The 15,032-nt window shown below is 45.3% G+C and overlaps 1 protein-coding gene across 5 annotated transcripts in view; it reads left to right on the plus strand.

Annotated features, from left to right (window-relative positions):
• Positions 1–15,032, plus strand: part of LOC308694138 (uncharacterized protein) — a 44,221-nt gene that overhangs the window by 20,383 nt on the left and 8,806 nt on the right. For 2 of the 5 annotated variants that reach the window (XR_014030561.1, XM_081371475.1), the window contains exons 1-4: positions 11,331–11,487; positions 11,981–12,040; positions 13,829–13,881; positions 14,376–14,756. Coding sequence is in view for 4 of the 5 variants with exons in the window: in XM_081371475.1 (XP_081227601.1) it covers positions 13,845–13,881; positions 14,376–14,756 (418 nt within the window). In the remaining variant the exon portion in view is untranslated. Of the gene's footprint in view, positions 1–11,317; positions 11,488–11,980; positions 12,041–12,189; positions 12,324–13,828; positions 13,882–14,375; positions 14,757–15,032 lie in introns of those variants that run through there. The other 3 variants (XM_081371477.1, XM_081371476.1, XM_081371478.1) reach the window with 3 other exon arrangements.

Below are 15,032 nucleotides of genomic sequence, written 5' to 3' on the forward strand. Positions count from 1 at the left end.
AGGTGTGAATCACGCCCACCCGCATATGGCCTTTCCAAAAAAAAATTGTTTTACAAGATTTAAATCAATGTATTGTGTTATGTGAATGATTAGGCAGGATGATTTTCACATAATTTTGAAGAAAAAATTCTAGGCAACGTCATCCATTAGTCAAAAGTCTTATTTACATATATTTAGAATGTGTTTTATGGCCTTATTTCAGAAACTTTAGTTTTTTGTTTTTGAAAAAACCATGCATAAACATTATTCTATCAAAAATACAAACATGTACATGCAAGTTGTTCACATATTATGGTAGCCCTGTTTGTGCTAAATAGAGTGAATTTACACCTTTGCCATTAATATGTTTATAAGCAACTGAAAAAAGCACAAATGTCAGGGCATGTCAGAACATCTCAAGGACCCCAAAAACCCCTCAGACCCCAGAGGGTTAAACCTGTTGAGTGGTATTTCCTGGACCAGAGTGTTGTTTTACTGGTGTTGACTGTGGAACATTAGGCAAAAACACTCCTGCTCCGTGGACCTCTAGCTCTGCGTCGTAGTATGTTGCCAGGAACTCTTGATTTTCAGGAGACGGATACTTTTAGGAGTTAAAAAAAAACATTACAGTTTAACACATATTTAATAATAGGAAGACATTAGTAATAAACATTCACCCATTATGAAACGCAGTGACAAAAAAATACAATTAATGCATCTCATAATATTAAAAAAAAACATAACGTTACATACCTCTGCTTGCTGTAAAAACGTCACGGGCACATGCAGACGATTTCAGGAAACGACGATTTACTTGCTGGTGATTGAAATCATCGTCAAAAAAATTAGCACTGCACACTCTAATATGTTTCAGAGAATGTTCGGGTGTGTTGATATCCAGGTGCAGCACGAGCAACCACAGCTTCAAGCGTCGCAGACCAGCACAAGACCAACAATTGTGGTTAAAAAGTATATACATTTTTTTTTTTTTTTTGTAGAAAATGACTACATCGTTTCGCTAGTTAAGACCCTGTTCCTCAGCTTCCTATTCCTTCCTTGCCATTGAAGTCCATTGTGTGGAGAAAAATCCTGAAATGTTTTCCTCAAAAAACTTAATTTTTTTTCCACTGAAGAAAGAAAGACATGAACATCTTGGATGGCATTGGGGTGAGTAAATTGTCAGGAAATTTTCATTTTGAGGTGAACTAATCCTTTAATGACAAGACTTTGTGTTAGGAAAAAAAAAAAAAACCTAAGAAACTCTGTTCCCGTACCAGATAATAAACTTTCATGATGATGAAGAACTGCAATGTCACATGAGAGTGAATGAGATAGAGATGATTTTCAAAACCAAACAGATGTTTTAGTTTCTTTGGCAGAGTATTGGAGGCATTAGCAGGCTCCACCCTCTATATATACTACTGGAAAGCAAGGTGTTGATCAGATGCTCATTTGCATTTATAGATACATGCACTAAAATAGCATATTTTTTCCTTCCAAAAATTAACTAAAAAACTCAAACCTGGAATCGAACATCCCTATAGACCAACGCTACTTTTGCGTCATCGAAGGGTAACGCCCCTTTTTGGGGGAAGACAAACAGATTCCCCTGAGAACAGAACTCGCTCGCTCTAGATCTACAAAGTTTCTTGATTGCAAAAATGGCACAAACATACACACTCTCTTTGCCGGCCGAGGACCGTGAGCAGTATTTAAAGAAGCTACTGGATACGGGGTTACAGAGGTGTCCCTTTTAAATGGTCGAAAACTGTATCAATGACCCCACGCAGTGGCCAAATATGGACTATTCAGACATCTACCACTATCTCGTGGAATCACCAAGTAAGTAGCCTATTTTTTGTCATTAACACACTAACAGTATGACAAACTAGACGATGAGGCCATGTCAAGAGGAGTCGGTGGTTTACTTGGATCATATTTCACTTGATTTAAGCTATTGACATAGTTTTGTTGTCGACTAACGTTAGCTATACTAGTTAGAAACCCTCAAACACTGTAATCAGAACAATCATGCCAGAGGCTAAAAACATAAATAGTCCTTAACTTAAGTGGGGAAGAGACAATGAAAAACATGCCCCATACATACATAGGTCCCATATTTTGCTGCCTGTCACTAGCCTGCCACTATTTCAACAGTAAAATCAGTTAACAGCCAAGGTAGCGTGCCTAGTGAGAGCTAACGTTAATCACGTAGCTGATAGCAGCTTCGTCTTTTTAACTAGTATAGCTAGTCAACAACAAAACTATGTCAATAGCTTAAATCAAGTGAAATATGATCCAAGTAAGCCACCGACGACTCTTGACATGGCCTCATCGTCTAGTTTGTCATACTGTTAGTGTGTTAATGACAAAAAAATAGGCTACTTACTTGGTGATTCCACGAGATAGTGGTAGGCTAGTTGTCTGAATAGTCCATATTTGGCCACTGCGTGGGGTCATTAATCCAGTTTTCGACCATTTCAAAGGGACACCTCTGTAACCCAGTATCCAGTAGCTTCTTTAAATACCGCTCACGGTCCTCGGCCGGCAAAGAGAGTGTGTAACGTTATGTTTGTGCCATTTTTGCTATCAAGAAATTTTGCAGATCTAGAGCGAGCAAGTTCTGTTGTCAGAGGAATCTGTTTGCTTTCCCCCAAAAAGGGGCATTACCCTTCGATGAAGCAAAAGTAGCGTTGGTCTATAGAGCAGACATAGAGGAAAGTGTGCCTGCGGTAGGAATGCAAGACCTGACACTCATTGTGCAGTACTGTTGAGTCTCAGAAACTAGATAAGGTTTGTCCAAGAAGTCGCTAGAACAAAGTCATTATTTCAGTCACTATTTCACATGTTCATGTGACAACAGAAACAGAAAAATAACCATAACCTAACCCTATAACAAATGTTAAGGTCTAATAGGCAGAATGAAAATACCATGTAATGACATAATGAATTTGCTGATTAGACCATGCAGCCATCTAGTGACATTTAGTGACTTTTTGAGCAGGTTTTAGCTACTTCAGGTTTTAGCTACTTTCCTTAGTTCACGCACTGAGAGGCAGCACCTTGTGCACACACTTACAGAAAACTGTTTTAGGTAGCACGCGAGTAACAAATTTCATGTGTTTTTACGCCTGAATTGTTTAAAAATCGATTAAAAAAGTAAAAAAGCTCAACTTTCATGATGACGCAGCACTGGATGGACAATTGTCCCGACCGCCTTTCTGGCCCTATCGGGCAGTTAACCTGTTAACAGGTTAAGTTGTCGAGTCCTGTAACTGTAACTTAAATGTTGTTTAGAAATGTCCCCTCTGAATTGGGCTTTAGATGATATTTTGTTACTAGGATCTACTTAGGCCTAGTGCTTTTGGGACACGACAAGTTCATTTTTATCTAAAACCCCTGAAACATGTCACTGGCAGGTATTCAAACTTTCTGAACACAACTAAAAGGTATCAGAATGCATTTTAGAGGCTTTTAACATTCTAGAGGCTTTTAGATAAATGTAATGCCTCTGCAAATCAATTAAACAACACAGTTTATATATTAAAGTACATTCCCTAATTTAACAGAGTGGCAGCTGATTTTCTTACTTCTACACTAATGATTTTGTGGTCAAGTAAATACTACAGGAAAAAAAAACAATGTAATTTACATGAAGAAAAGTTAAGTAAATTCTATATTAGTGCCCAATTCAAGCGTGTAGAAAAGAAAGCGTAAATATCAACATTATAAAATTAAGTAAAATTACTCAACTTTTCTGATACTGGTGTTCCCATCATTCACTGAGCCTTGAATAATTAATGAGGTTGATTTTTCACAGTTTTCCAGCTGTATTTTGTGGTAGATTTTTCTCTAAACCTAACGTCTCGGTTACTGATGTAACCCTCGTTCCCTGAAGGAGGGAACGGGAGACGTAACGTCGACGTGACGACGTAATTGGGATCACTTCAGGGAGCCCTATCAACTTCGAGTGTCTACAGAACGAGCCAATGAACGTTGGCGTGCGTGAATCGCGTCACGCGCCCCGCCCCGCCGCGCGGGTATAAACAGGAAGCGGGCGCACGCACACATTGTTTTTCGCTGAGGAGCCGAGATTTGTGACGGCCATGCAGCGATGGTCAGCAACGGTGGCGACGGGACGTTACGTCTCCCGTTCCCTCCTTCAGGGAACGAGGGTTACATCAGTCACCGAGACGTTCCCTTTCAGTCGCTCACGTTCGACGTAACGTCGACGTGACGACGTAATTGGGATCCCATGGAAAACGCCACGGTTGCTGCCACATCCAGCGCCCTACGCAAGACTCTCAGACCCCCAACTGCTGGGGCGGAAGATCTGCGTAGAGGGAGTTCAACTGCTGTCCCATTATACCCCACACAGCGGAACTCTTGGATAACACTGGGAAAGCGTACCTCTCCAGGGGAAAGAACGCTGCGGAGCCACATCCTGCCCGAAGGGAGGTAACATGTGGAGAATACACATATGGACTGGCCGAAGGGGCAGTGCGACATATGGAATGTCACTGGGGTGGCTCCACCCGAAGGGGGAGACACACCGGACAGTGACGGCAGAGCAGACTCTGCCAAGGGAAGACACGGGCTCACCGCAGGGAACTGGTCGTGGAAGAATACACATATGGGATCGCCGCAGGGATCACCACATATGGAACCCAGCCTAGCACAAGTTACACAAGCATACGAGCACTAGGCCTGGCGTCGGACGCTCCGCAACGTCCGACTGCCGAAGGGGTGCGGAGGAACTCACAGGGTTCGCCAATGGGGTACTCGACTGGAGTAAAAAGCGCACGTATCCGTTCCTAGGAAGGGAGTGGCGCAGCAAGCCGACACTAGAGCGGGAACTTCGGTGTTACCGGCTAGTAGAAACGAGCACACAGGAAGAAACCGGCTCAACACGTAAGCTATAAAACCTAGCGAACGTGTTAGGTGTCGCCCAGCCCGCAGCTCTACAGTTGTCTGTCAGCGAGGCGCCGTGAGCCAGCGCCCAGGAAGAAGCGACACTCCTAGTGGAGTGGGCTTTCAACCCAGGCGGGCAGGGCACGCCTTGGGCTTCGTAAGCCAAGGCGATGGCATCCACTATCCAGTTGGCCATCCTCTGCTTGGAGACAGCCTTCCCTTTCTGCTGGCCTCCGTAACAGACGAAGAGCTGATCTGAGGTCCTGAGGCTTTGCGTTCTGTCCACGTACAGACGCAGAGCGCGAACGGGACAGAGAAAAGCCAGGGCTGGGTTTGCCTCCTCCGAAGGCAGCGCTTGCAGGTTCACTACCTGGTCCCGGAAGGGAGTGGTAGGAACCTTGGGCACGTATCCGGGCCGGGGTCTCAGGATGACGTGAGAGTTATCCGGGCCGAATACTAGGCACGATTCGTCGACCGAAAATGCATGCAGGTCCCCTACCCTCTTGATAGAGGCCAATGCAACCAGGAGTACTGTCTTACAGGACAGAATTTTTAACTCAGCTGATTGCAGAGGCTCAAAGGGTGGTCTCTGAAGTGCCGAAAGGACCAGAGACAAGTCCCAAGAGGGTATAGAGAGTGGGCGAGGAGGATTCAGTCTCCTCGCTCCCCTCAGGAACCTGACGATCAGGTCATGCTTTCCCAAAGACTTACCATCAACAGCATCGTGATGTGCGGCAATAGCAGCAACATACACTTTAAGGGTGGAGGGAGACAGCCTTCGCTCCAGCCCTTCTTGCAGGAAGGAAAGCACGGCTCTGATCGAGCAAGATCGGGGGTTCTCCTCGTGAGAGGAGCACCAGTCAACGAACAGGTTCCACTTCAACGCATAGAGGCGCCTCGTAGAGGGGGCTCTAGTGGAAGTGATGGTGTCAACTACCGCAGGGGGTAGGTCACCTAGAACCTCCGCGTCCCGTCCAGGGACCAGACATGGAGTTTCCAGAGGTCTGGACGCGGGTGCCATAAGGTGCCCCGTCTCTGAGAGAGCAGGTCTTCTCTCAGAGGAATGGGCCAGGGAGGGGCTGTCGCGAGGAGCACTAGTTCCGGGAACCAGGTCCGGTTGGGCCAATACGGCGCAACTAACAAGACCTGCTCCTCGTCCTCCCTGACTTTGCACAAGGTCTGTGCAAGAAGGCTCACTGGGGGAAACGCATACTTGCGAAGGCCCCGGGGCCAGCTGTGTGCCAGAGCATCCGTGCCGAGGGTCCCCTCGGTCAGAGAATAGAACAACTGGCAATGAGACGTGTCCGGGGCGGCAAACAGATCTACCTGAGCGGTCCCGAAGCGCCTGAAAATCAGCTGGACCACCTGGGGATGGAGTCGCCATTCTCCCGGTAGCACCTGCTGCCGTGAGAGCTCGTCGGCTGCACGGTTGAGCAGGCCCGGAATGTAAATGGCACGAAGCGACCTCAGATGCTTCTGACTCCAGAGGAGGAGATGGCGGGCGAGATGTGACATGCGGCGGGAACGTAGACCACCTTGGCGGTTGATGTACGCAACGGTCGCAGTGCTGTCCGTACGGACCAGTACGTGCTTGCCTAGTAGCAGCGTTTTGAAACGGCTCAGTGCAAGACGTACTGCTAACAACTCGAGGCAGTTGATGTGCCAATGCAGTTGAGGCCCCGTCCACAGACCTGAAGCTGCATGCCCGTTGTACGTGGCCCCCCAGCCGGTGGTAGAGGCATCCGTGGAGACCACAGAGTGCCTGGACACTTGTTCCAGGGGAACACCTGCCCGCAGGAAGGAAGGGTCCGACCACAAGCTGAGAGTTTGGCGACAGTGCGGAGTCACTTGGACCCGGCACGAGCCGCTCTGCCACGCCCATCTCGGGACTCGATCGTGGAGCCAGTGTTGGAGCGGCCTCATATGAAGCAATCCGAGCGGCGTAACCGCGGCTGCAGATGCCATATGCCCCAGGAGCCTCTGAAACAGTTTCAGTGGTGCCGCTGTTCTGCGTCTGAGCGTGCTCACGCAGTTCAACACTGACTGGACACGGGCCTCGGTGAGGCGCGCTGTCATGTTGATCGAGTCCAACTCCATACCAAGAAAAGAGATCCTCTGCCCGGGGGTGAGTTTGCTCTTTTCCCAGTTGACCCGAAGCCCTAGGTGGCTGAGGTGACTGAGCACCATGTCCCTGTGTTCGCACAACTGCTCTCTCGACTGGGCCAGAATAAGCCAGTCGTCGAGGTAGTTGAGGATGCGAACACCACGCTCGCACATGGGAGCAATGGCCGCCTCCGCGACTTTCGTGAAGACGCGGGGCGACAGGGCCAGCCCGAAGGGTAAGACCTTGTACTGATATGCCCGTCCCTCGAACGCAAAGCGGAGAAACGGTCTGTGTCGAGGGAGAATCGAGACATGAAAGTACGCGTCCTTCAGGTCGATCGCTGCAAACCAATCTTGGGGACGGATGCATTTGAAAATGCGTTTCTGCGTAAGCATCTTGAACGGTAGCCTGTGAAGGGACCGGTTCAGGACGCGCAGGTCCAAGATTGGTCGTAACCCACCACCTTTCTTGGGTACAATGAAGTACGGGCTGTAGAAGCCGGTCTTCATATCGGCTGGAGGGACCGGCTCGATCGCGTCCTTCGCCAGTAGGACTGCGATCTCTGCCCTGAGCACAGGGGCATTGTCCGCCAGAACACGGGTGAACAGGATGCCCTTGAAAGCAGGGGGGCGCCGGGCGAACTGAATCGCATAGCCGAGTCTGATGGTACGGATGAGCCAGCGAGACGGGCTGGGAAGTGTTAACCAGGCTCCCAGAGACCGAGCAAGCGGGACTAACGGCACCACAGACGTACCCGGGGTGGGGCAGCGCGGCGGAATGCAGGGACCCGACTCGGACGGCACAGCGGCCCGAAGTGGGGTCCGAGTGTGTGGTGCAGCACATACCTGCTTCCGTCGAAGGGCAGAGTGAGTGTGAGGAGGCGAGAGCACGTCCGGAACACAGCCACTGCTGCTCACTGGCGATGAAAGAGGGGCTCGGGAGTGACAAGGCATGGCGGCGTCGTCGACTGCCAAGCGCGCCCTCTTGGGGCCCAGAGGTTTCAGAAATTGCTCTTTTTTTGAAAATGTGGGTACCACTGACCCGTGGGTCTGTGGCGGAACAAAAAGAAAAGGAAACAAAAGATTCTCCGCCCGGCCCTCCACCGGGGGAAGGAGTGGCGCCTTCGCCATCTCCTGAAGAGCAACTTGATCCACCTCCGGGCCGCCCGTCTCAGGGTCGTTTGCACCGTCGCTTGCCTCCTGGTTTGGCAGCGGCCTGGACGGGCGGGGTCGGCTTCCTACGGCTTGCTCCGCGCTGAGGCCTGGATGGTTGCTGCTGCTGCTGGGGCTTAGCGGGAGCGGAGGACGCCGCAGAAGGCCGACCTCGGCGACGAGTAGACGGAGGGTCTGCGGCCGGCGGACGGGTGGGAGCAGCAGCGGTCCGCCGGGGCAGGATGTGCCGGATGGCCTCCGTTTGCTTCTGTGCGGCCGAGAACTGTTGGGCAAAGCTCTCGACCGCGTCGCCGAACAACCCAACCTGGGAAAGAGGGGCATCCAGGAACCGATATTTATCGGTGTCCCTCATATCCGCCAGGTTGAGCCAAAGGTGGCGCTCCTGGACCACCAAGGTGGACATCGCCTGACCGACAGAACGTGCGGTTTCCTTCGTCGCCCGGAGGGCGAGGTCGGTTGCCACACGGAGCTCCCGGAGCAGCTCTGGGTCAGAACCACCCTCGTTCATGTCCATGAGCGCCTGGGCCTGGTGGACCTGCAAGAGCGCCATGGCATGGAGGGCGGAAGCAGCCTGTCCACAGGCCTTGTAAGCCTTCGCCGTTAGACCGGACGAAAACTTACAGGCCTTGGACGGGAGGCGTGGATTACCCCGCCAAGAGGAAGCGGACGCCGGACACAGCTGCATCGCGACGGCCCACTCCACCGGGGGGATATCCACATACCCCTTAGCTGCCCCGCTGTCGAGGGTGGCGAGGGGTGAGGAGCCACTAGAACGGCTTCGGGCACTATACGGTGCCTTCCACGTCCTAGAAAGCTCCTCATGCACTTCCGGAAAGAAAGGTACCGGGGCGGCGCACTGAGAACCAGCACGGCCCGCCCCGAGAAACCAATCGTCCAACCGAGAAGGTTCGGGACGTGGTGGAGGATTCCACGCAAGCCCGACCTTCTCGGCGGCCCGGGAAAGCATAGCAGTCCATTCTGGATCCGGCTCGGACAACGCTACACACCCCGAGGGGGGCAACGCAGCCGAGTCGTCATTTCCAGAGGACAGCTCCCCCTCCGATGCTGCGATCGACATCTGGTCATCAGCCGGAGCCCCAAAGGAAACGGTTGGCCGTTCCGGAGAAGGACCAAGACGTTCACTAAGGAGCCCCAATGGCGACAGCGCTTGTGAGGCGTGAGGGGCCCGCGGAGGATGACTCGACGGGGAAGCCCTCACGGTAATCCTCAGATCACCCTGGTCATGCACCGAAGTAGGTCTATTCTGCGGGGCAGAATAGACACTAGATCGGGGCATAGGCGAGGGGACTGCACCTCCCTTGAGGTAAGCGAGTCTCGATCTAAGCGCTGCGATAGTCATATTCCCGCAATGGGAACATGAACTATCCACAAAAGCTGCCTCAGCGTGTTGAATGCCCAAACACGAGAGGCAACTGCTGTGGCCATCTGCTGGCGCCAGGGAACGACGGCATCCAGAAACGCACAAGCGGAATGACATCTTGAAAAAGACGCAGGGTCACGCTTGTGTTGCTCTTTTAGTAAAAATAAAAAAGGTTGAAAAAATACTCTCTCAGTGCTGAGGCACCCAGGGGTAGCCGCGGTGTGAATAAACACACAAGGAAACGCCCACCGAACCGACACACACACACACAAACACAGAACAATAGTGCTGTGAAAACAGCAGTTTGTGAGCTGCAATGCTCGCGGCCACCGCTGATCGCGCCGTCACACCAACACTGTAGGCAGAGAGTAGATCTCTTTGAAGTCTTCAAGGGCTGAATCTCTTTGTAGACAGAAGTCTCACGAAAGCTCGGCTCCGAAGTGAAAGACAATGTGTGCGTGCGCCCGCTTCCTGTTTATACCCGCGCGGCGGGGCGGGGCGCGTGACGCGATTCACGCACGCCAACGTTCATTGGCTCGTTCTGTAGACACTCGAAGTTGATAGGGCTCCCTGAAGTGATCCCAATTACGTCGTCACGTCGACGTTACGTCGAACGTGAGCGACTGAAAGGGAACTATCTGGTCTCGTCTACAAATCGACGTCCCCGTTCAATAGTCACCTAACTAACTCGTTTCCCTTACTAGTTTTCTTGCTGCGCAGCTATGATCGACAAACAGACTTTATCAAATGTCCTTTAAATGCTTTAATCACGGCCGGAAAAGTTCCTGAGCAGTCTCAGGGAATCTCTCCCAAGAAGAAGCAAGGCCAGAGGATCTCAGACAAATTCCATTGAGAATCCCACCAGAAAACAACGATACAACAGTTTTTATAGAATCGAGACAACAAATAAGATTATTGTGACTGACATGTCACCTTCAATATGATTGGTTCAATTGGTTCAAAAGTCCCAACCTTTTCCCTCTGTCACTGGCACAAGCAAACTCTGTTTTTGTGATTACTTATCACAAGGTTTGAGAACTAGTCATCTGTCTAGTTTCATTTCCCCTATTTTTTATGTACACACACACACACACACACACCCAAAGTCATAAGTTTCCCCCCCAAAGAGTTCGGAACATTTAAAAGCATATGAATGCAAGAAAAACAAATGTTAGTTGATTAATTAAAAAGTCCATCACAATTTACACTGTTTTATCATTGCTTTTGTTGTTAGGATTAGTAACTTGCCATTTTGTGACATTTGGAGTTCATTTTCTACTCAAAATGACACATTCAAACACAAAAACAATCCATCAAATATTACCGTCACTGTTTATTGTCTACCAAGTATTGAGGTCTCTGCGTTCACATGAGATATGGTGTCTCACACAATATCTATTGTATGACTTAGATATTTCTAAGTAAAGCATATACTTTAACAGTGTGGTTTTATTCAATATTATATTGTTTGAGTGAAATATATTGCAAAGGAAACTTCAACTAAATAGATATTACTCAACCTTTTAGCTAAGTTAATATTACTTATTTTCTTTGTTACTTTCACTTAACTTAGTTAAGTAGAGTTTACTTAATTCCATATCTGAAATTTACTTAAAAAATATGAGTGTTAAATTTACTTAAAAAAATATTCGTGCAAAAACTTGCCAAAGAAAAATTAAGTAAATTTGACATTTTTTTTTTCAGTGTAGGGTTCGTCATGCTTATCGAGCGCATAATCAAATTATTTCAAGACAAGATGCTGCAAACTCCTCAAAACAAACTTGCTTAAGAGTTGAGGGTATGTTTCACACTTCCTCTCATAGAATCTTTCTCGCATAACCAAACAGTTTTGTCTTTTGCTCATTCGTTTTTCACATTTTGGAGTAGGCATTTTTTTTTTATCCAATCGACTTATTTGCAAATAAGACTGCATTAAGAAGGTAAGAATGAAAAAAAAAAGAAAAGGTTATAGCCTATTACATCTGATTTAACATTACAATGTGATTTTAGTATGCATTCTATTTAACAGAAGACTTTAGGTTTCAGTTTCCATACATTTTTGTCCGCTCTTTTCTTGATTTCATTGTCAAAACTACATTGATATAGGATAAAAAAAATAATAAAAAAAACTATTTAGGATGTTAGTGCCTTGTGACATTTCCATTATTGAAAATTGTCTTCACTTTTATATTGAAATGTTTTTTTTTTTGTTTTTTTTTTACATGTAAAATGTTGCAGGCCCAGTACAGAAGGCCATTGTTGACAAATTAAAAAGTCTCTTTAAAAACAGGAAAAATTGAGGAGACAGGAGCAAATGTGTCAGTGTTGCACATAATCCCCAGCAACTGTTTATTCAAGTTTTTTTTCACATTGTTTTCAGATTATTGCACACATTTTCTCTATCAAAACAACATTTTTCCTTTTTTTTCACAGAAACTTATACATTTAAGCTTTTCACAACGCTCCTTTAAATCTTCTCAGACGAGTCAAAAGGTATGTTATGCAAATAAAATCCTCACAAATGACTGCACATGTAAGGCCTATGAAGCTGAGAAATGTATGTGAACCATACATTTTTAACATTCTAGTTACTGCTTTTATAATCATTACTGTAACTTTAATTTTTCCCTCTGCATTGGCAGGAAATAGTTAGGCCTGGAACACAACACATTCTCACCCCAAGACGTCACTTTTTCGTCACTTTCAACCATGCTTCAATATCCGACGCACAAAGCACCCTTTAGCATCCATATGTGACGCTTCGGTTCGGTTATGGGTAGGTTTAGGCGTCATGTAACTGACGCTTTCGGTAAGTTCGTCAATATCCGACGCACAAAGCACCCTTAGCGTCAATATGAGATGCTTCGGTTATGGGTAGGTTTAGGTATGTGGTAGGGTTATGCGTCTCATATGGACGCTAAAGGGTGCTTTGAGCGTCAGATATTGAAGCATGGTTGAAAGCGTCAGTATATGACGACTTGGGGACAGCATTACATTTGTTTGCACTAGAATGCCTGTTTGAAACATTTGGCTGGAGAAATGATTTTTATACATTAATGAACCCTAATGAACCAAATACAAATTTAATAAAAGTAAACTAAAAATGAGCTATATTCCGCACCTTAGGCACAAATCGCAATCTACTGTTTTTATTTGTACATGGATGATAGTCACGTCTCTATTCATATTTTATTTTATTTTTATTTTGTTTTATTTCGGGTTCACCTAAGCTGAATTTCTGGCTGCTGCGTGTTCAGCTCCCATGCCAAAGAAAACAAATTGTGTGTTCACTTATATATATATATATATATATATATATATATATATATATATATATATATATATATATATTTAAATTCCTGTCAAATTAGTTTGTTTAACCCTGTTTCTATTATATATTGCATTACTATTATTTGATTAATATCCTTTTTTAATCCTCTCCCTAATATCCATTTTATCTTCTTTTTTTCCTAGTATTACCTTTTAAGTTCTTTATCATTTTAATTCTCTCTATATTGCATTTCCTACATTTTAATATGACATGTTCAACGGTTTCTATTACCCCACAAAAGGCACACTTGCCTGTACTATGTTTACCTATTTTGTATAGTGATCCATTTAGTCCTGTGTGTCCATATTGTAATCTAGTAAACATCACCTCCTCTTTTCTACATCTTCACAAATTGTATATTGTTTACTTGCGTACGGCCGTCTGCTGGAAGCTAGTTATTTTAGTCAATAAAGTTTTAAATATGGATATTTTTCTTACACGAACGCATCGCTTCACTGCAGAAGCCCCTTATTAACCCCCCAGAGCTGTTTTGAGCACTTTTATCATGGATGGATGTGCTTTGATGGACTTCCAAAAAAATATACACATTGACTCCCATTATGAAAATGTTTTAGAAACTGCTTTTATCTTATCTTGTAAATAACAGCTGATTTATCTGAAGGCCTACATAGCTAAAGCATACACATAAAGCTAAAACGGCTCACATTAGCTAAAACAAGTTATCGCAAAAACAGCTTTAGATCAGGCATACTACTGGGGTCCTAAGGTGGGACTCATCTCTTCACTACACCAGCGCAATATTGCTACTCTATTCGAGTCCTCGGTTCATTTTCAAATTAAACATCCAGATCTCACAGCAACAGACAATGATCTACAGTCTGACCGTTTTCAGCATGACTTATACCAAAGTATCACATCAACATAAGGCAAATAAACTATTTCTCCCTGAATCACAACTTAACCCACACAACAACTGTTTTTGATTTTAGAGGCAAACCCTGGACCATGATGAAACCTCTGCTCGTTCATTTGCTTTTACAAGGTATAGAATATATTGTTTTGTTTCTCTTCTTCCTGAAGTAGGTGCAACTGATATACATCATAAAAATCTGTCACCGTATAAATAATTTTTAATTATCTGACTTCTATGTATTAATTTCTGAAGATGTCTGTAGCCATTTCTAATGCTGCTTCTTGGTCATTTCACTGGATCTAAAGGTTGCACATCATTAACTCTGTTGCTATATTTCATGTCATACATTTGTAGAGCTTTAGAATTCTCAACCATTCTTAACTTAATTTAGCCTAAATTAAAATGATTATAGAACTACAATGACTTTTTGACATTCAATATATATTTTCTATTACTTAATTTAAATTTAAAATGATATACAATGACATTTTGACATTGAATATATTTTTTCTATTACTTATGTGATTGAAAGCCATAAACACTGTATATAAAAACAAAAAGATATATATTTTTAAAAAGTTTCAGCCATTAATTTTCGCCAAATTTCACTTTTTGTCCCACAGGTGTTCTGCTGTTTGATACTTTGGCATGGGAAGTGAAAATGCCGAAAGACATTCATGGCCTCCAAGGTTCCTGTCTGGTTATACCATGTTCTTTCTCTTACACATCGTATCCACCCAAAGACCCACGTAGAGTTGTGTGGTATCAGTGGGTCTCTAGTGGTTATCCTTTAGTTTATGATCCATGGAATCCAAATGATGTCATTGAGAAGTTCAGATGGAAAACGGATTTATATAGAACATCAAGTTGGGATTGCAGTCTGCTGATCAAAAACCTGAAACAGTCCCACCATGGAGAAAAAATATATGCATGGATTGACCCTGAAAATGTTGGATGGCGCACCTATGCATTTTATGATGTCACCTCTACTATCCTTGTCGACGGTATGTAAATATTCTTGGAATAATATAATTTTACTGTATTCTGTTCTTACCAATTTCATAGCTTGAACAAAGGCTTAACAGATTGCACACACTTTCAGAAAAGAACTCCAGAAAGCAGTCTTCATAACTTTAGTGACTTTACTGGTGATTTTCTTCTCAATTCTTTTTTTTTGTAAATCTACAAACAAGAAGAAAAAAGATGTATGAATGTTATGTTCTCAATTACATACAAATTTCCAGTTTAATATTACAGTTTGATTTTGTACATAGTTCCTT

This window comes from Scardinius erythrophthalmus (genome assembly GCF_964197995.2).
Source record: "Scardinius erythrophthalmus genome assembly, chromosome: 7".
NCBI lineage: Eukaryota > Metazoa > Chordata > Actinopteri > Cypriniformes > Leuciscidae > Scardinius > Scardinius erythrophthalmus.